Raw genomic sequence first — 22,178 nt, forward strand, 5'->3', positions numbered from 1 at the left:
GGTGCAAATATATATGAATAAAAGACAAAAAATGACTAAATCTAATTACGTTTTTGGGTTTTCTCAATCTCTATTTTCAATTTATTAGAAAAATATTTAAAGTTCAGGAAGAGACTTGAAAAATTACAATAAAACAGTTATATATTTTCGATTCGGTTGCACTGCTATTTTAATGAACATAGCTGTACATACAAAGGCAAACATTTTTCTTTACATACATATAAAAAAGCTCTAAAAATATATTCGTTTGCACGTTGCGAACCATCTCATCAACAAGCTCCACAGAAAATTCGGACCGTCTTGGGACCTGATGTCCGATCTATGTATTGTATAATCTTTGGCTAGATGTAAACTGAACATCAAAGAAAAAAGAAGAAACCAGCTCTGCTGGCACAACATACCCATTTTCTGTCTAGCCACTAGGTGGCACCGAATATTATTTAAAAGAAACACTAAAAACTGGTCTAATTTTTAAATAAATTAATAAATTATGTTAATTAATTTTTTCTTTTGAAACTGTTTATTTTTTTTTATTAATATATGTACACGACATACTTAGGTATATATTAATTACAGCCAAGGATGCCAAGCCGGGTCCATTCGACACAGATTATCGATGTTTGTTGCAGATTGTATAAGCATTGATATTTTTTTATTTTCAATGCTATCAAAATATGAAATTTTATTGAATCGTGCCATTATTATATCCACGGCAGAATTAACTACGTTTACAGTTCGGTCCATAGAATTTGCTTCACAGTAGCGGTCTTCTATTCCATCTGCCAACTTAGGTTCTCTCAATCCTTTTTTCTGCAAGGCTATAAATTCATCTCTTAAAATAGTTTGTAGTATAGAACAAAGCTTATAATTTGGTTGAATAAAACATCGCGCTGTAGCTACAATTGCTGCAGATAGGGGCCCCGTTATTCCAATAGGTGTAATAAATTCATCAATATTTGGGGTCAGACGAAACGGTACGGGGCGACGTTGATTAAGCTGACCTTTATCATCATTTACATCAAACTTAAAATAGGAAACATTCATAAGTCCGGAATCCTGGTGAAGGTAAATCATATCGGTGTTAAGGCGTGTTAAATTTAGCGCATGCTCACAAAGATAAGCCAAGGCCAATTGCAGCGTAAGCTAAAAATAAATAAAAAAAAAGTTAATTATTATTACATATAGGAGATCTGAAATCGAAAGAGAATCGAAAGAATTACATATAAAGGAGCATCGTAAGAGCTTCTGCGTCCAAAATGATTAAATGCACTTTCTGAGCGGCCTCTGATTTGGGGATAAATTTAATCTATAAATATATATTGTGACTGGAGCTTTCGAGCACGATTGATAGCGGTACAATATTTATGGCCTTCAAGTTCCAAAGCGTAATATCTTCAGTGAGAACTATAGATTAAATTTAGACATCTGCATGAATTCATTCATTTCTAGTACAATAGTACTGTGCATTAGTTAGGTGTACTCAGAAATATAATAAAATACTATATATTATACTATATATACATATATTATAATATTATAAAATACTATATATACTATATTTATATTATTTAGTGATTTTATCTTTCTCAGACCATTTCCTTCACTTTCCTAACTTAAAAAACAACAAAATTATAGCATTTTCGATCAATCAGGAGATTGATCTATTCTCTTGTAGCCAAGGATCGTTTTGATGATTTGATGCTGCTAGCCACTGCCAATATCTTGGTCAGAAACCGCTCCGGAGTTCTACTGCCCTGACCAGCGCTGCTCGATTCTGGTTCGCAGATGCACCTAGTCACCTCAAGGATGGCGAACCAGCTGCAGCTGCGGAAGATAAGGTCTCCTGTTTCTGTATCCGGTATAGGTGACGCAGGGTTTTTTACCGATGGGTTTTCTGTGCAAGTTAGCTTGCAATCCCAATGCTCTGACTACTCGGCGCAAGTAACTGAGATCGTAGCCTCCAAAATCACTGACCTTCAGCCCAATTTTGCATTGGACGTCAGCTCTTGGAAAATTCCCGCCAATGTAAAGCTAGCAGATCCTCATTTTCACCAGCCGCAGCGAGTTGATTTGCTAATTGGAGCTGGATTATTTTACGAGCTGCTTTGTGTCGGGAAAATTCATTTGTCACCTGGTTTGCCCTCAATCCAAAAAACTCGGTTGGGTTATTTGTGGAGGCGGAGGTCCTGACAATGGCAAGGTTCTCATGGCTGCTGAGCGGTCGGGAATGACCTGCCAAAAGGGGCCTTTAGATGAGCGGCTCGATCAACTTTTTCGACAGTTTTGGGAAGTGGAAACCTGCACCGATCCGATTGTGAAGGCGTCAAAGGAAGAACTGAATTGCGAGAGTCACTTTGTTAAAAACTTCGTGCGTTTAAAAGGTGGTGCCTATACAGTCAGGTTACCAATTAAACATAACTCCGGTTTATTGGGTGATTCGTACTCACAGGCTCTACGTCGTTTCCAGTCGTTGGAGAGGAAACTGTTTCATCAGCCCGCTCAGTATTTGGCCTTTATAAAGGAGTATCCTAACCTAGGTCAAATGTTCCTGGTTCCGCCGGAGTTGCATTGAGATTGTAAATATTTTCTGCCACATCACTGTGTGCTAAAGAAGGACAGCCCACGACGAAACTTAGGGTGGTGTTCGGCGGTTCCGCTGTTACCATCTCCGGTTATTCTCTGAATGACATATTAATGGATGGGCCGGTCATTCAACCTAAGCTTTTTCACATCCTGCTGAGTTTTCGTTCGCATCCGGTAGCGCTAACTTGCGCGACATTTGCAAGATGTACCGTTGTGTGAGATCCGAAATCTTGCTTCGAGATTTTTACGTCGATGTTCTTATTTCTGGTGGCAGCTCCAAGGAGGAGGTTGTTGGCATTTTAGGGCAGATTTCAGCGCTTTTGTCCAAGGGTGGATTTCAGCTGCGGAAATGGTGCTCCAATATCCCTAGCGTGTTGGACGGCGTGCCTAAAGAGGATCGGGAGTCTTATCTAACTTTTGATGGCGGCTGAAACTTCACGAAAACGTTAGGATTTGCTTGGGATCCTTCCACTCATCAGCTGCTTTCATTTTCTGCTCTTCAGTCCACTTCGGAGCCGTCTCGACATTCTGTCCTATCATCAATAGTTATTCGATCCTCTGGGCCTTGTTGGTCCAATTGTTACTAAGGCAAAAATATTCCTGCAGAAGCTGTGCCAAGAGCATCTTTCTTGGGATGAAAGCTTACCTCAGGGTTTTTACACCGAGTGGCAGGAGATGTGCCGGAGCTTTAGTCACACCCAACGTGCAGAATTTCCTCGTCTGGAATTACGTTTGGAGCACTCGTGGAGATTCATGGATTTTGTGACGCCAGCATTGAAGCCTACGGAGCATGTGTCTACATAGTTTCCAGGTCCCCAGGGGCTGAGAGCCGCCTTCGATGTGCGAAGTCTCGAGTATCGCCTCCTAAGACGTTAACTGTGCCGAAGTTGGAGCTGGCTGGAGCTGAGTTGTTGGCGAGAATGATGGCAGAGGTTCACAATCTAGGTGCTTACAGAGGAAAGTATTTTTGTTGGTGCGACTCTTCAACCGTGTTATCGTGGATTCGAGACGAGCCTGCCAGGTTTAATGTTTTTGTCGCTAACCGCGTGCCAACCATCCAAAATCTGACGAGTTCCATGGAGTGGCGATATGAGCCTACGTTGGAAAATCCAGCAGATATCTTGTCTTGTGGAGCCCTTCCTAATGCGTTGATCGGATCCAGGTTATGGTGCCAGGGGCCGCCCTATCTGTTAAAGACACAGGAGGATTTTGTGACGCCATCAATAAAGCCTCCTTTCCAGCTCTTCAGCGAGTGTTTGCGTACGTCTATAAGTTTGGCAGTCGAGTTCGGCTTAAAAGAATTACCGTTCATGATCTCAAGGCGGGGCTCGCATGCTTTTGTGGGCAGTTCAGCGCGCTCATTTGGGTGATGAAATAAGGACGTTGCAGACAAAGGGAATGGTTGCCTCTTCCAGTTCGCTGGCTTCGTTATCCCCTTTTTTGGATCAGTTTGGATTGCTTCAAGTAGATGGGCCTCTCAAGAATTCATCCTTGGATTACGATGGTAGTCACCCAGTAATTTTTCCCAGGAGCCATCCGGTAACGCGAAGCATAATCCTTAGCTTGTAAATAAATGTCTGAGATGCTTTCGGACGAAACCTCGTTTGTTGGAGCATGTAATGGGCGATCTTCCGAAGAAGAGAGTGGACGTCTTCGGGAGAGTTACGTCTTCGACGTAACCGGCTTCGATTTTTGCGGTCCTTTCTTCTTTAAGTCGGAGGTGCGCAACAAGGCTCCCATAAAATGTTACATTAGCGTCTTCATTTGTTTCACGACAAAGGCCGTCCATTTAGAGCTGGTCAGTTTAGAGGAGGGATCTGTCCACCGCCGCCTTTCTGCATGCACTGCGGAGGTTTATTTCAATCAAGAAGAAGCCAAAAATCAGTTGCCAAAGGCAAAAATCCAAGACAGCTCTCTGGTGCTCGTTGCTAAGAAATAGTCTCTTTAATTCGCTTTCGTTGGAGCCAAAAATCAGTTGAGCGAATTAAAGAGACTATTTCTTAGCAACGAGCACCAGAGAGATGTCTTGGATTTTTGCCTTCCAGAGTCCATTGAGTGGAAGTTTATCCCTCCCCGTTCTCCCCACTTTGGCGGCTTGTGGGAAGCTGCTGTTAAGACCGCCAAGTATCATTTTTACAGGGTCGTGGGCTCGGCTGTACTAAAGGCCGACGATTTGCAGACGCTGGTCTACAATATTGCTGCAGTGATGAATTAGAGGCTTATCATTTTTTGCACGGAGGGCCTCCTTCTAGTTTCAGTGAGCCAGACCTGACAAAACTTAAAATAAATCGGCTAGATGCTTGACAACGCGTCGTCTTTCTTCAGCAGCGTTTCTGGTCCAGATGGTAGGAAAAGTATTTAACCCTGTTGTAGCAACGATCCAAATGGCGCATCCTTGGTCAAGGCATAGCAGTAAATGACATAAAAACTTGCCTCCAATGAAGTGGCCCCAGGCGAGGCTAATGGAAATGGTCGTCGGTGTTGACGGAGTGTGTCAGGGTGGCGCTGCTGACGGCGGCGTCCGGAGCTACAAGGCGGGCAGTCAACAATTGTTCATGATGCTGTTGAAAGCCCATCTTCCAACGGGGGGAGTATGTCGGGTCAAGCAGCCGCCGGAAAGAAGTTTGGCCAGCAATAATTTATTGAATTCGTGACGTTACTTTCTTTATATTTATGTTCGCGTCTCCCGCTCTATTCTCGTTGCCCGCTCTCGTGCATTCGATCGGCCACCTGCATCTACCGTCATGCGCTAGCGTTTGTCTCGCTCTCTCGCGGGATCTTTCGGTCGCTCCGCAGCATCAAGCGTTGAGCCGCGCTCCCGCGTCATTATTCTAATTCGGTCGTCAACCCTACTCAGTCACATATATCAATTGTAGAAACCCCAAAACAATTAAATAAATTGTATCAATATCTATAAATCGAACTGTGCTTGTTATTATTAAGGCCTTTATTGAGAACACAAACATAAAGCTCCCGAAATCGCTCGGTAACTAAACAATATTATTTCTAAAAATTTTACCATAATATGCATTTTCTAATACAATTTTTTGAAACAGCCCAAAGAATCTTAAAAATTAGCAGTGTTGTGCCATTTCCGATCTTTCAGTTAGATGGAAGCTATAGGATATAGTCGACCGTTTCTTAAGAAATTTTGGCAGATTTGCATTACCTTCTTAGGAGGTATAGGCGATTCGCCAATGAGAATTTCTGTACGATGTCTGCAATTTTTGTTTTGGTTAAGGATTGAACAATTTTTTTTATATGCCTTTCAATTTTCGTATCATTTTTAGTAGTAAGTAAAGTAAATTCTAGTTATTTGTTTGTAGTTTTCGTCTAGTCCTCTGTGGGCGCGACAATGAGTTTCTTTAAAAAAATTTCGTTTGTCTTCATTATTTTTAAAAAAGGCAGTGACATGAATTTCTGTACTGCAGTTCTCTCATTTTTATACCCTTGCAGAGGGTATTATAATTTTGGTCGAAAGTGTGCAACGCAGTGAAGGAGACATCTCCGACCCTATAAAGTATATATATTCTTGATCAGGATCACCTCCTGAATCGATATGAGCATGTTCGTCTGTCCGTCTGTCCGTCTGTCTGTCTGTCTGTTTCTACGCAAACTAGTCTCTCAGTTTTAAAGCTATAGAGTTGAAACTTTGCACACACCCTTCTTTCTGTTGCAGGCAGTACATAAGTCGGAACGGCCGGGATCGGCCAACTATATCCTATAGCTGCCATATAACTGATTGATCGGAAATGCCATAACTTTGGTGTTTTTTAAGTTAGGGGGTTGGGACTTTCCACACATGTTATGTTTGACCAAAATATCTTATGTACAAAATTTTATAAGGATCGGCCGACTATATCCTATAGCTGTCATACAACGATCGAAATTGGCATAACTTTGGTGTTTTAAGTTAGAAAGATGGGATTTGGTACAGATTCTATTTTGGGAAAAACAATCCGATCTGTCAAATTTCATAAGGATCGGCCGACTATTTACGATCCGCTATATATCTAATAATATAAGATGCGTGGCGCCACCTAGCGGACTGCGACTGAACTGCAAGGGTATATCAACTTCGGCTCCGCCCGAAGTTAGCTTTCCTTTCTTTTTTGGTATATAAATATGCTGCACGAAATAAGCTGCGGCCTTAAAATTGACTGTTAATTTGGTTAAATAAATTAAATATGTTAATATCCCAAATGAAAATATTGCGTTTAAATTTTTAAAATCTCCCTATTAGTTTAGCTGCAATAACAACTTAAACATTTTTTATTCACCTGCACGAAATAAGCTGCGATCCACTGTACTTCGAGTGGCACCTGTGTAAACGGACCACAAATAGAACTTTCGTCATCGAACCTACTTCGAAGGGCTCCTGTGTATAACGGACCACAAGAAGACCTTCGGTATCTAATCTACTTCGAGTGTTGCTCCCGTGAAACGGACCACAAGTAGAACCCGTGTAACCCAACCTACTTCGAGTGTTGCTCACGTGAAACGGACCATAAGTAGGAACCGCGTTTTCCAACCTACTTCGAGTTTTGCTCCCGTCAAACGGACGCACAAGTAGGATCGGACGATACGGAATCAGGCGAAACCCCGTACAATTTGTACTTGAGGAGAACCAACCCAGGACTTTAAGTATCTCACATCAACTCCAGCCTGATCACAGCGAGCGCCTGGTCAACCCGATCAGTCCCTGGCAGAATCCAGGTACATTTATTTAGAACTTGTATTGTATCCCATACACCTTCGCCGTTTAGTGCATCTTCTTGGGATGATTTACGTGCGATTATCGCTATTTTTGTAGCATTGCATTGCCATTGCTCTAGGGTAAGTGTTTTTTTTCTGGAGGTGGAAAAGGTTGCTAAGTTTGCCCACCCGTATCATTCCTTTCCCTTTTTTGGGGGGTTTTCGAAGTAGTGAAGGACTTTTAATCCTTGATTTCCATGATTGCCATGATTAGTACATTTACATTCGCACTCCGGCAAGGAGATCCAACACAATCAGGGACACGAACAACTCTTGATTGCAGTGAGGCACTCGACCCCCTGAGTTTTGTATTTATATTTGAAAGATTCTTTCCGGCTGTGTGAATTAGCTGTTAGGGAAAGGGTTATTTTATTTTCTTATAAATTCTTACTTAAGTCATTATTTAAATAAAATTAAAAAAATGAAAAGCAGTCCAAAATTACAAAAATAAAGTTTTAATATTAACGATCTACATATACAACAAAAAAAAAAACTAATGAAAAATAAAATTCTTGACGTGGTAAAATACCGGTGACGAATCCGTATGCCACGTCTAAAATATTTGATATTACAAATAGTCACACCCGGCATTACGATCACACCCAATCTAACATCTTTCAGCCCAACTTTAACTGATTTACCTACCGACCTAACTGACCTACATACGCTTTATAAATGTAAACATTTTTGGTTAAAAGTATACTTACTATTTTTCGGAAATGCCAAAAGTCAGTAGCCGCAAAAAACGTTTTTAGGGCCCAAAGTTTAAGTAATGTTTTAGGTACCATTTCCCTTTGAATTTCGGTAAATATTTCCCTTAATATTGAATGTGTAGTTTGGGATCCTCGAGCCTGAACTTCAGAAAGACGTTCATAGTATTTAACGACAGGCGTATCATAGTCTGCATTTTTTGGCAATTTTTGGCAACATTTTTTAAAAATTTTTAGTAATGAAGCGCTGTTGGGGTTGTCTTCAGCCAGACGCATTTGGGGGGATATGGGTACTACACGGGGTACTGTTATATTTAAAAATCGACGGCTTGTTTCTTTTTGTTTTTCCAAATAATAGTTTAACATTCTTTTTAATTGCAATACTCGTTCTTCTCGACGAGCATCGCCCAAACCGGAATCTAAAACAACTAGATAAGGGTATATTTTTCCGTTCGTGCCTCTGATATATAACCGTCTTGCAGCGGTATTATTTTTTTGTACAATTTCCACTCTTGGCATGAATCTGGCGATTCTTACATAATAATGAGAAGACGATGGTATTAGTAATTCTCCGGGAAGTTCCACTTCAGCTGTTTTTTGACTAAAATTTGATAAAAATCTGCACTTGTCTTCGATTAAAAATGATGTTGGTAGTTTCTTAACTTTTGTTTCCAAAACTTTTATCCATGTTTTTAATTTTGATATTAAATTGTGCAGTTTCATAGCTCCTGGCTTAGAAAAATCAAAGTCACTGGTGAATTGCTCTTTCATTTTTTGGAAAACCGGATCCTGAAATGTAACTTGCGCTCGCCGTGCAAGAGATTCTGAAGCTGCAGAATTAGATATTGATGATGTCACAGATCCTGGTACATTCTCTATTCCAATGCCAAATGTGGATCCGAGCTTTTTAACAAAATGTAAGGTATGAGGGGTGATAGTGGCTTGAATAACTGTATTTCTGTTCTCAAATGCAATCGCATAGCATTTTATTAGGCCTTGACGCAGTTGTCGAAGAACTTCCTCAGTCCAGCTTTCTCGAAACCAAACCATTTGGTCCACTATTCCTTCTAAAGAACTTAAAATCGTGGGATGAACTTCTCGTTGCAGTTGCATAACCTTGGAGCATCGCCACATGGGAGGCGTTGCTTTAATGGGATTTACCGATGAAGGGTTTCCATGATTTCCTCTTCCACAATTTGATGCTTCCAAACTCTAAAACAAAATAATAAAGATTTTAAAGAAATTAAATTTTTTGTAATATCCCCGAATTTTACCCCCAAAGTTTTTTCGTTACCATTAGATTGTATTATTATAATAGAACTATTAGGTAATGTATGGCTCTGATTAGTATGTTGTGCGCTGTGTGTGGTAAAAACAGGAAAGTGTGGTGGGTTGCAGATGTCAAAAAATGATGTGGCTTAAATTAAAGATAGGAAAAAACAAGAAAGGAAAGCTATCTTCGGGCGGAGCCGAAGTTTATATACCCTTGCAGTTGAGTCGCAGTCCACTAGGTGGCGACACGCATCTTATATTGTTAGATATATAGTGGATCGTATATAGTCGGACAATCCTTATGAAATTTAACACATCGAATTATTTTGCCCAAAGAAGAATCCATTGAAACTCCCATCCTTCTAACTTGAAAAACAACGAAGTTATAGCATTTCCGATCAATCAGTTATATGGCAGCTATAGGATATAGTCGACCGATCCCGGCCGTTCCGACTTATATACTGCCTGCAACAGAAAGAAGGGTGTGTGCAAAGTTTCAACTCTATAGCTTTAAAACTGAAAGACTAGTTGGCGTAGAAACCGACAGACAGACGGAGAGACAGACAGACGGACATGCTCATATCGACTAAGGAGGCAATCCTGATCAAGAATATATATACTTTATAGGGTCGGAGATGTCTCCTTCACTGCGTTGCTCACTTTTGACCAAACTTAAACGATCCGCCAAATTTTATAAGGATCGGTCGTCTATATCCTATAGCTGCCATATAACTGATTGATCGGAAATGCTATAACTTCGTTGTTTTTCAAATTAGGAGGATGGGAGTTTCCATGTATTCTTCTTTGGGCAAAATAATTCGATGTGTTAAATTTCATAAGGATTGTCCGACTATATACGATCCGCTATATATCTAACAATATAAGATGCGTGTCGCCACCTAGCGGACTGCGACTCAACTGCAAGGGTATATAAACTTCGGCTCCATAGTGACAATAGTAAGAAACTCAAGGGATAATCAAATATAGAGTAATAGAGCAGAGTAATTGATCCCTTACCAACAAAGCAAAGCTATACGACGCAAATGTGCAAAACGACACGCGACAACCAGAGAAGGAACCGTTGCAAAACAAAACCCAGAAAGTCCGGATTTACTAGCATAAATGGCTCTCTTTATCTCAAAGCGAACGGACGGTTTTTGTTAATTAAATACTTATACATTATTAAACACTTTAATTATTTATATAAAATATGTAAACCGATTATATTGGTATTGGTATATTTGGAGGTAACTTATAAATTTGTTAATATTCTTGCAAGCTCTGCTTTGCTTCTTTTTCTTGTTTGCTTTACTTCTAATTTCGTTCAATAAAGATTCTTATCTCAATTATTTTACACTTGTTACTAACTTTCACTAATCGCTCTCATTAAGCTCCCATTAAAAAAAAAAATAATAATAACAATTATTTAATCAAGCTTGTCTGTGCTGTTATGTCTTGTAAAAAGACAATTTCTTCATCCCAGCCTACCATCCACTGCTGCCACAGTAAAAATAATGCCTCAGTTTCGGATGCCATTTCTAGTAGGTATGGGCTCCATTTTTGCTGTAACGGTTTTCGTGCTGTTCAGGACAAAATGAGATCGTTCAATCGATCAATAACCAACTTTGGGCGCTTGATTCACAGTTAAGAAGTCTTCAGCTGCTAAATGAGTCTGCAAAGCGTAAGAAATCCGATGTTAGTGATGTACTTGTAGCCTATGATCTTCAGCCTACTCAGCCGACAATTTGGCAACCGCTTATATATGTATATGGTATATACCCTAAGGGCTGGCTGCTAAATAAGTCCCAAAAGTAGGAAATGCGCTTAGAAATTGAGTTAGAAATTAAGTAAATCTTCTGCCTACTCAGCCGACAATTAGGCAGCCGCTCATATCTCTGGCTTCCCAAAGGGTTGGACCTGGGAAAAATTCGGCTTTCAAATTTCTCAGTATAAGCGAGCAATTGTCCAATATGCCCTCTGTGACATCGCTCCATGTGATACCACCAGAACCATTAGTTCAAACCCCCTCAAATTCATCCGGCAGGCTAATCAACCGTCCGTACCCTTTGTACCAACTGAAACTACAATCAGCATTTTTGTTTTTTTCTCCCCCGTTCGCATGCGCTGTAGTGGTATTTCTAGCGCATGCGCTTTTGGGAGCTTTTTTGTAGAGCTGCTGCACACTAACTCATGTTGCATTGCGGTTTTAGGGTTAAATTGAACACCAACATAAAATATTGAAATTTGAACTGAACCTCGTCTACTTATTCGGCCGCTTTAAAAACTATTAATAGAGGAAGACTATATATCGATTGAAGGGTGTTGACATAACCTAAAAAACGCTCTATTTATGACAAGTTTTGTTTTGCGTTGAAACGTTATACATGTGTAAACATGGAGTTCACTAACACCGAAATTAAAAAAGATTTTCTTCCTAAAAGGTAAATCCGCTAAAGAAACATTCCGTGAGATTAGTGGTGTTAGTCCGACCATTAGTCCAACCATTAGTCTGACACGCGGTGAAATATTCATAGCCAGTGAAAACGACATCATGGATAATCCACCCGGCGGAAGACCTTTGACCACGAATACCTATCAAATCATAAAAACCATCGAGCTGACATCGTGACATTTCCGAATAGATAGAAACCAAACAGTTTTCTGTCTGTCTTAAACCAAACAGTTTTAAGGGGGGGTTAGGGTTTTAAAAATTTTTTTTTTCGATGTTTTTTTTTGATTTTCCTATTAAAGAACCTTTCAAGAATACTGTGTCCCAATTTTAGATGGATAGGTGCATTACTAACAAAGATACAACGATTTTAGCAACACCATCTCCGAGGCAGGCCAACGGTCAGAAAAACTTCAAAGCGTTTTTCCCAAAACTCACTTTTACAAAGTCGGTGCCAATCATAACTTCAAAACTACTGAATCGATCCTTTTGAACAAATAGAAATTTGTTTAAATTTCTATTTTTTAAATAACAAATTAGCCGATTTTTTTCCTCAAAAATCACGTTTTTCACTTCTAAGTGTTCCCAAAAATTTTAAAATCGAAACTTCTATAAACCCTCCCAGCGTTACCTGGGAAAAATGTCTATCTAACGAAAGAACTTTGATTTTTTGATTTCAGATAATCTACAACCGATATATGAGTGGCACCGCAATGCAACTTTTTTTCGAGAAGCCTGCTAATAATGGTCGCCATTGCCGTAGTTCTTATTATTTTTTTCTGAAAATTTTACAAAACATTCTTCAAATGTTATACTTCAATCTAAAAATAGTTTAAATAAATAGATGTTTACCAGATCCTCAAAAAAAAAACATGAAAATGTGTCTTTTTTTGCTCGCTCAGACCCTAACCCCCCCTTAAAGCATCTGTAGAAGGCTGGATACAAAAAAAAAGTTGGATTTTTCCGTGCCGCATGATTTGACACAAAAATCAGGCGAAAACGGTCGTAGTTGAAGTCCGATGAACCGTCCAAAACAGCGGCCAAGCCGGGATTAACGGTTAGGTGCTTAATTCTACCATCTATTACAAACAACTGGAGCGCTTGAAATACCGAATGGTTGGCTATTCTCAAACAGCCTTTTCGATCCAAAACTTTTCGAGCAATCTAATAACCTTTACTGGAGGATGCTGGATTCGTGACGTTGTACGAACCACAAGGCAATGGTATTTTAAAAGCTCGATTGGAAGACCGACGCTCATTTTAAATATGATACTTGGAAGATAGTAAATTCTTCCTACGACTTATTGCGCTATAGGCTGCAATGGGTTGTTACTGTGAAGAGGGGATGACATCGGGAATCTATACTGATATAAGACTAGTAGCTAAGGGTTTCTCACATCAGTGTGGTAATAATTATATATAGACTTGTTGATCTTTATGTTGAAAAGCATCCATTTGAACATGGGAACCATTATATATTATATATATATTTTATTTAGGAACCATTTGAGCAAAGAGTCAGCGGAAAACCGCTCTCCTATGTCTATTGAGCTAATCAATGCTTAACTTAAAAGCAATTTTGAGTATATTTTCGACTCTGCTCAATCGCTGACAGTTTTGTAGCGACCGAAGAAAATACAAATTTTTGGGTCGAGATCAAAACACGAAAGGAAAGTTAACTTTGGGAGGTGCCGAAGTTGATATAGCAGTTAGGTAGCAGCTTATATTATGATATATATATCGGATCGATATCGGACCTTATAAGAATGTCACCATCAAAATAATTTTCGAATAAAAATTTTGACCACAGCCCTTCCTGTCTTTCCGTGTGCAGCTATTAGAGCGTAGAGCGATGATTTTGGGTTAAAAACTGCAAATACAAAGTTTCTTTAAAATTTCTATTCTAGAGTTAATAAAAAACTTCGCTGGCAGGGACCCACTGTGCATCTGATAAGTTTGCCCAAAATGGAAATGGAATAAAAAAATCTTCTAGCTTAAAAACACGAAAGTTATGCCATTTCCGATCAATCATAACAGCTATATGATATAGTCGACCGATCTCGTTCAAACCAATTTATATACTGGGTGCAAAGAAAAGAAGGATTTGGGTAAAATTTTACGGTGATAACATCAAAAGTGAGAGACTAGTACGGGAAGAAACAGACAGACTGACGGACGTTCTTATATCGACTGAGGAGGTGATCCTGATCAAGAATAAACTCTTTAAGGTCGGAGACTTCGTTTCGATCAAAATTATAATACCCTCTGCGAGGATAAAAAATGTGAAGTAAGAAAACAACTTTAATAATAACAAAAAAGGAAAGCTAACTTCGAGCGGAGCCGAAGTTGATATACCCTTGCAGTTAAGGTTGTTCCATTTCCAATCGTTCAGATATATGGCGTCTATATGATATAGTCGGCCGATCCTTATAAAATTTGGCAGGGCGAATTATATTGCCCAAAATAGAATCCGTAGAAAGTTCCATCTGTCTAACTAGCTTAAAAGACACCAAAGTTATGTCCATTCCGATCTTTCAGTTATATGGCAGCTATAGGATATAGTCGGCCGATCCTTATGAAATTCAGCAAATCTGAATATTTGCCCAAAATAGAATCTGTACCAAGCCCCATCTGGCTAACTTAAAAAATACCAAAGTTATGCCAAATCCGATCATTCTATTACAGCTACAAGATATAGTCGGCCGATCCTTATGAAATTTTGTACACAAGATATTTTGGTCAAACATAATATGTGTGGAAAGTCCCAACCCTCTAACCTAACACCAAAGTTATGGCATTTCCGATCAATCAGTTATATGGCAGCTATAGGATATAGACGGCCGATCCCGGCCGTTCCGACTTATGTACTACCTGCTAAAAAAAAGAAGGAAGTGTGCAAAGTTTCAACTCGATAGCTTTAAGGTAGTAGACCAATGTGACGGCCCAAATTTGGACGATTTTTTGAAATTTTTTTTAACAAGAAAATAAAATGCAATCGTCTTGTAACTTTTACATGTTTATTTAAATAATTTCTAGGGTACAAAAAAATTTAGTTGACTCAATTATACTTTAAATTATTAACAGTATTTTCTGTTGAAGCAGAGGTCACGAAAGAATGGTGAGCTGTTTCGGGGAAGCACACAGCCTTCCATAGTCATCAGAAATTAAAAAATCAAAGAAATTATTATTATGTAGACCCTATTCTAATGAACTAACCAATAATATACATAGAAGGTGAGAAATTTTATAAATGTTGGAGTTTTGAAAAAAAGGTACTCAAAATCGAATTTTTTCCGTTGATAAAATGTTTGAAAAAATCAATTTATTATTAGAAATTTAAATGTTTTGAAGGTTAGGTATTTAGATATGTGTATGTAGAATAACTGGTTAAATTTCAAGCCAAATCGGTTGAATAGTTTTGAGTCAGTGCTTCCCCGAAATTTCAAAAACCTGGTTTCGAGAAAAACGCGTTCAAAGTTTCGACACGCTTTCATACTCACTACGGCGCGCTCTCTTGTTTTGCCAATGACTTTGAAAATATTCTACATTTTGGTCTGAAAATTTAAGAGCATGTTTTTGAAATGTGGTTCTTTCAAAAAATGTAGAAAAAAAATTCGATTTTTTGAACCCATTGGTCTACTAACTTAAAACTGAGAGACTAGTCTGCGTAGAAACCGACAGACACGCGGACATGCTTATATTGACTCAGGAGGTGATCCTGATCAAGAATATATATACTTTATAGGGTCGGAGATGTCTCCTTCACTGCGTTGCACACTTTTGACGAAAATTATAATACCCTCTGCAAGGGTATAAAAATTTCTCCATTTTTAAATGTGCTTGTAAATATTTTAGGGCTGTCAGATTTTACAAAAATTTTATGGAAGTACTCACCGAATTGGTAATTTTTCCTGCTTGTTCAGCGGTTTTATGCTTCTCACGCTGTTCTATTTTTAAAGTCAAATATAAGGTCCGTATTGGAAAATAAACTGCTTGGGGATAAAGACGTCCAATCTGCATTAAAATTAATAAAAAAAAGAATTTTACCATTTTATTTTAAATATACCAACGAAAAGTTATCATGAGAGTCAGAAAATCACATATTTTTAATTTAAATATTAATATTAAAGATTTGTATGTGTGAATGTCCCCAAACTCTTACAAATCGGATGAAGTCAAAAATTTCCAATTGGCTTGGCATTTACTATAACTATTATAATTCATAAGGTGAATGTCGGCGCCGGTCTGGATTTTTCACGCTGTAGCACACATTGAATTTAATAACATTATACTACTACATACAAGTTTAATATTATATTACTACATATTTAAATATTCAAAGCCTATACAAATTCGGAAAAGTCGGAATTTCCGACATGACGTGAGCTAAACTCCTTCTGTCGGGTCAAGCAGCCGCCGGAAAGAAGTTTGGCCGGCAATAATTTATTGAACTCGTGACGTCACTTTCTTTATATTTATGTTCGCGTCTCCCGCTCTATTCTCGTCGCCCGTTCTCGTGCATTCGATCGGCCACCTGCATCTGTCGTCATGCGCTAGCGTTTGTCTCGCTCTCTCGCGGAATCTCTCGGTCGCTCCGCAGCATCAACCGTTGAGCCGCGCTCCCGCGTCATCATTCTAAATCGGTCGTCAACCCTACTCAGTCACATATGTAAATATATAATTTGTAGAAACGTCAAAACAATTAAATAAATTGTAACAACATCTTTAAATCGAACTGTGGTTGTTTTTATTAAATGCAATATTTAGAACAGAAAAAATAAAGCTACCGAAAACGCTCAGTAATTGAACATTTGGTGAACCCCGACGTGATTGTGCTTAGAAAAATAATTATTTATTTTTACAAGAAATGGGAATCATTTTTACAAGGTCGTGGGCTCGGTGTACAATATAACTCTGATGCAACGATTTAAAAGGAGCATCCCTGGTCAAGGCATAGCAGTAAATGACATCGTGCTGGTGAAGGACGAAAACTTGCCTCCAATGAAGTGGCCCCTGGCGAGGGTGAAGGAAATGGTCGTCGGAGATGACGGAGTGTGTCGGATGGCGCTGCTGAGTACGATTTCCGGAGCTACAAGGCGGGCAGTCAACAAATTGTGCCTGCTGCCTCATGATGCTGTTGAAAGCTCATCTTCCAACGGGGGGAGTATGTCGGGTGAAGCAGCCGCCGCACAGTGGTTTAACTTGTACTGAAGTGCGGAAAAAATTAAATAACTTCCCCAAGTCTCCATGCATTGACACAAAATTTGTCACTTCTTGGGAGTTCTTGGGGTCGCTGATCACGAATCCAATGTCGGACTTAAAAAATTCAAAATGGCGGATCTAATATGGGGGACTGGAATTGGAAATATGGAATTTTTTGAAAAAGTGATCGGATTTACTTGAAATTTAATACATCAAAAAAAGGCGTCAAATTTCAAAAATTAAAAAAATTTTTTTTTTTAATTTGTTTCTTCACTTGTGAGTGAACGGAAATTATTAAAATTTTTTAAGTTTGTCGGCTTATATCGTCAAAACTACTAACCGAATCTAAAAGTTTTGAGAAAAACATGTATAGATAAATTAATTAGCTTTCATTTGATTTAATACTTAATTAGTGTAAAATTATGTAAATTAATGTAAATTGAATACTTGAATGGAATTATTTCCATTTATAAATAAATTTTTAAAATATAATAAAAAATAAATGGAAATAAAAATTTAAAAATTTTCCAAAATTACACAGGCCGACAATTTCCCACTTTTTTTTTCCTCCACGGAAAAGAAAATTTAAGGGATAACTCGAAATATCCCTTTTTTGGGATAACTCGAGTTATCCCATTTTTGGATTTAAGGGATAACTCGAAATAATTTTATTGAATTTATCATAGGTGGTTAAACAATATTTTCTTCATTTAAATTGGAGTTTTTAATCTCATATTTTCAAAAAGTCATGGCTATCTACAACTTCTGTAAAGCTTTACTAAACAAGCTGAACCTGCAATAGATACGTTTTGAATATAGAAACAGGTTTAGATGGTGAATATAGAACAGTTTTAAACGGTGGGTGATAGAACCTATGTTTGTTCTGGACTTTGGTTCAGGGGAGCCTAAAGGTTATGGAGCAGGTAAAATTATGCGTGGAGATTTTTTGCTGTTGGCCTGTGTTATCAGACATTATATCAAATATAATCTTAAATTGTAAATATACGCAGCTGAAACTTACATATCTTTTTAAAAACAGTATAATAAACCAAAAAAAACATACCATACTTTGGAGGTACTTGTAGGTAATTTTATAGCTCTACAAGTCCTACTACAAAAAGTTGTTAAGCATTTGATGAGTATATTGCAAAAGCCTCTTAACCGAATTTGGATATTTTTGGTGAATTAGAATAGTCTTAGTATATAAAAGAGTATGGACAATATACAAAAAAATGAGATACAAATGATATGCACATATAATATGCAATAATCTGAAAGTATTAAATTTCAATACCAAACACTTTAAAGACTTTCAGGCCTTATATATTATAAAATATATATTGTTAATATATATTATATATATTATATTATATATTATATATATATATTATATTATATATTATATTATATTACATATTGGACAGCACAAATTACTTATTTTACGTGACAATCGTGTTCAACTTGATCACTGTGCGCCGGAAAGAAGTTTGGCCACTTTCTTTTATATTTATGTTCGCGTCGCCCGTTCCCGTGCATTCGATCGGCCACCTGCATCTGCCGTCATGCTCTAGCGATTGTCTTGCTCTCTCGCGGTATCTCTCGGTCGCTCCGCAGCATCAAGCGTATAGCCGCGCTCCCGCGTCTTTATTTTAATTAGGTCTTCAACCCCTTCGCAGTCACATATGTACAAGTTAATTAAGTTAGGTAGTAGTAGTAGTTATTGGTCCGCTGCTGATGACGATGTCCTCAAGTACGGGTAATGTGGTTGTCCCTAGCGGTTGCCTAGGGGGTTCTTCCTTCTTGCTGGAAGTTACTAACTCCGTTGTTACTGCCCTTGAGGCTAAGTACCCAATTTTACAAATGAATTGACTTTTACGGCTTGTGCCGGAGTTTTGATATAAGAGTTCTGTCGGGTCAAGCAGCCCCCGGAAAGAAGTTTGGCCGGCAATAATTTATTGAGTTCGTGATGTCACATTCTTTTATACTTATGTTTGTGTCGCCCGCTCTCGTGCATTCGATCGGCCACCTGCATCTGCCGTCATGCACTAGCGTTGGTCTCGCTCTCTTCCGGGCTCTCTCGATCGCTCCGCAGATCGCTCCGCGGTTGTATTCTAATTCGGCCTTCACCCCCTCGCAGTCGCATCTATACATGTATCATTTGTATAAACACAAAAAATTTCAAATAAATTGTATGAATATCTTTAAATTGAACTGTGCTTGTTTTTACTAAAGCCAATATTTATAACGTTGAATATAGCTCCCGAAAACGCTCGGTAACTGAACACTTGTTGAACCCCGACGTGATTGTGCATAGGAAAATAAGTTGTTAAATTATTTTCCGTTGAAAATTTGAGCTGTGCGGCTTAAAACATATAAACATAAACAAATTAAAAAACATTATTCGGTTTGTGATTTGTGCGAAAAATTTTAGCATCTGTTGGCATACATACATACGCTGTTTGCAGAGTGCTACAATCGCTCATACATATCCGTTTTTCGATTGTGCCTCTCCGGGAAGGAAAGTATTCCTGAGCCAAAGGCGGCTGTCCTTTTTGAGGATCCTTAAGGGTTGTCGTCCTCTTTAAAATCAGTGAAGACGCTTCCGGAGGCGATGTTAAATGTGCGGCTCAGCGAATTGGAGGGAATCGTTGCGGATTTTTAGAGCACACACAAGGAGCTGTTCGAGATGGATGTTGCAGAACTCAGGAACGATCTGCGCGGCATCTTCAACGATGCGGCAAGGGAGGCACGCGCTTATGAGGCGCTTCATTTTGTTGCCGGCGAGTTCGTCGCTGATCAACGCATCTTCTGCCACCAATTTCGATGCATCGTTTGGCAGAACCTTTCAGGCTTTGCCGCCACTGCCACTTCCCACTTTTAGTGGAGGTTACGCGGAGTGGCTTGAATTTCGGTCACTGTTCTCGACCATGGTGGACACAAACCCATTCATCTGTCGGGTCGAGAAGCTTCAACGGTTGCGGTCCTGCCTTCGTGAATCTGCCTTGGAGACTGTTCGATCGTTGGAGCTCACGGACAAAAATTATGACGTCGCATTAGAGCTGCTAAACAAAAAGTTTAGTAATCGCAGGCTCCTTTTTCAAGCTCATGTTAATGAGATAATGAATCTGAGGGCCGTAGAATCCGCATCGGCGACGAGGCTTCGCGAGCTTTCGAACAAATTTAATTCGCATATGCGAGCCCTGGCAAGCATGGGCACGACGAAGCAGATTGCCAGTTCCATCATAATCCAAGTGCTGTTGCAGAAGGTTGATGATGCCACGCAGTCTAAGTGGAAGGAAATGTAAGCCGACTCGGTTTCCTTGGATTCCATTCCAACGTTGGAGTCCATCGCCAGTTTTTTTGAGCAAAGATGCCGGACTTTGGAGAGCATGGATTTGCCGACGACATCACATGCACCAAACTTTGCGGTAGGACGACGTAGACCCTTTCATCCAGGTAACTCTGCATTTGTGATCACAAACTCTTCCGCATGCATGATCTGTGATGGCCATTCTCACGTTATAAACTCCTGTCCAAGGTTTTTAAGCTTGTCGCTTTGGATTGGATTTATGCCGTAAGTGCCTTGGATCTGGGCACCTATCACGGCATTGCAATGCAGGCATCATAATCTGCTACATTTTGGTGGCAATTCGCCAGCTCAAGACCAAAACCCCTCTCCTGCGGTTCCCACATCTAGCGTCGCTGTTTCTGGTTCAGCGTCCGCCGCCGTCAATTCTCTCGTCGCTAAGGATCGGTTTGGCGAAGTGGTGCAGCTAGCCACTGCCAATATTCTGGTTAGGAACCGCTCCAGAGATCTACTGCCCTGCCGAGCCCTGCTCAATTCTGGCTCGCAGGTGCATCTAGTCACCTCAAGGATGGCGAACCATCTGCAGCTGCGGAAGATAAGGACTCCGGTGACTGTATCCGGTATAGGAGGCGCAGGGTTCTCTACAGATGGGTTTTCTGTGCAATTAACTGCGTTCGTAGCCTCCAACATCACGGACCTTCAGCCCAATTTTGCATTGGACGTCAGCTCTTGGAAAATTCCCGATAATGTAGAGCTAGCGGATCCTCATTTTCAACAGCCTCAGCCAGTTGATTTGCTAATTGGAGCTGGATTATTTATAGAGCTGCTTTGCGTGGGGCAAATTCATCTGTCGCCTGGTTTGCCCTCCATCCAAAAAACTCGGCTTGGTTGGATTGTTTAAGGAGGCGGAGGCCCTGACGATGGTAAGGTCCTCATGGCAGCTGAGCAGTCAGAGTTGCTCGTCCAGCCTCAGACGGAGCCGGTGAAGGTGGAGTCTCATCGCAGGTTTGTTTCCGAGCCAAAGAATAAGCGCCTCCGCAAAGTGCTCAGCGAGAAGGAAAAATATTACAGGCACCGTCGTCACTTCGAGCAGCACATGGAGAAGCGTCTTGCCGGGATCTGCACAGTGGTGGCTAGTGTGATAGGTCATATGCTAGCCAGTGTGGATGTGAAGCCGCTCTTGGACTTTGGTAACGAAATGGCTACCGAGATGCCATCGCCCAGCTGCAGTAGCATCGAGGATGAAGACGACGGCGACAGAGTGTGTCGGGTGCGCTGCTGAGGACGGCATCCGGATTTATAAGGCGGGTAATCAACAAATGGTGCCTGCTGCCCCTTCATGAAGTTGTTGAAAGATCATCTTCCAACGGGGGAAGTATGTCGGGTCAAGCAGCCGCCGGAAAGAAGTTTGGAATTTCCTTTATACTTATGTTCGCGTCGCCCGCTCTCGTGCATTCGATCAGCCACCTGCATCTGACGTCATGTACTAGCGTTTGTCTCGCTCTCCGGGCTCTCCGGGCTCCGGGCTCTCTCGATCGTTCCGCAGATTGCTTCGCGGCGTTAAGCCGCGCTCCCGCGTTTGTATTCCAATTCGGTCTTCACCCCCTCGCAGTCGCATCTATACATATATCATTTGTTCAAATCCAAAACATTTCAAATAAATATCTCTAAATTGAACTGTGCTTGTTTTAACTAAAGCCAATATTTAGAACGTTGAATATAGCTCCCGAAAACGCTCGGTAACTGAACACTTGATGAACCCCGACGTGATTGTGCATAAGAAAATAATTTGTTAAATTATTTTCGATTGAAAATTTTAGCTGCGCGGTTTAAAATATATAAACATAAACAAATTAAAAAACAGTATTCGGTTTGGGATTTGTGCGCGAAATATTTGCAT

At 39.8% G+C, this 22,178-nt stretch overlaps 1 protein-coding gene across 4 annotated transcripts in view; it reads right to left on the reverse strand.

Moving 5' to 3' along the window:
- Positions 1 to 497: 497 nt before the first annotated feature.
- Positions 498 to 22,178, reverse strand: part of LOC26514407 (transcription-associated protein 1) — a 185,419-nt gene continuing 163,738 nt past the window's right edge. For 3 of the 4 annotated variants that reach the window (XM_032455637.2, XM_032455638.2, XM_032455639.1), the window contains 3 exons: positions 15,664 to 15,783; positions 8,046 to 9,260; positions 498 to 1,143 (listed from right to left, as the gene is read on the reverse strand). In XM_032455637.2, the coding sequence (XP_032311528.1) occupies positions 571 to 1,143; positions 8,046 to 9,260; positions 15,664 to 15,783 (1,908 nt within the window). In that variant the 3' untranslated portion in view covers positions 498 to 570. The remainder of the gene's footprint in view (positions 1,144 to 8,045; positions 9,261 to 15,663; positions 15,784 to 22,178) is intronic. The other variant, XM_044715309.1, reaches the window with a different exon arrangement.

This window comes from Drosophila ananassae, chromosome 3L (genome assembly GCF_017639315.1).
Source record: "Drosophila ananassae strain 14024-0371.13 chromosome 3L, ASM1763931v2, whole genome shotgun sequence".
Lineage (NCBI taxonomy): Eukaryota > Metazoa > Arthropoda > Insecta > Diptera > Drosophilidae > Drosophila > Drosophila ananassae.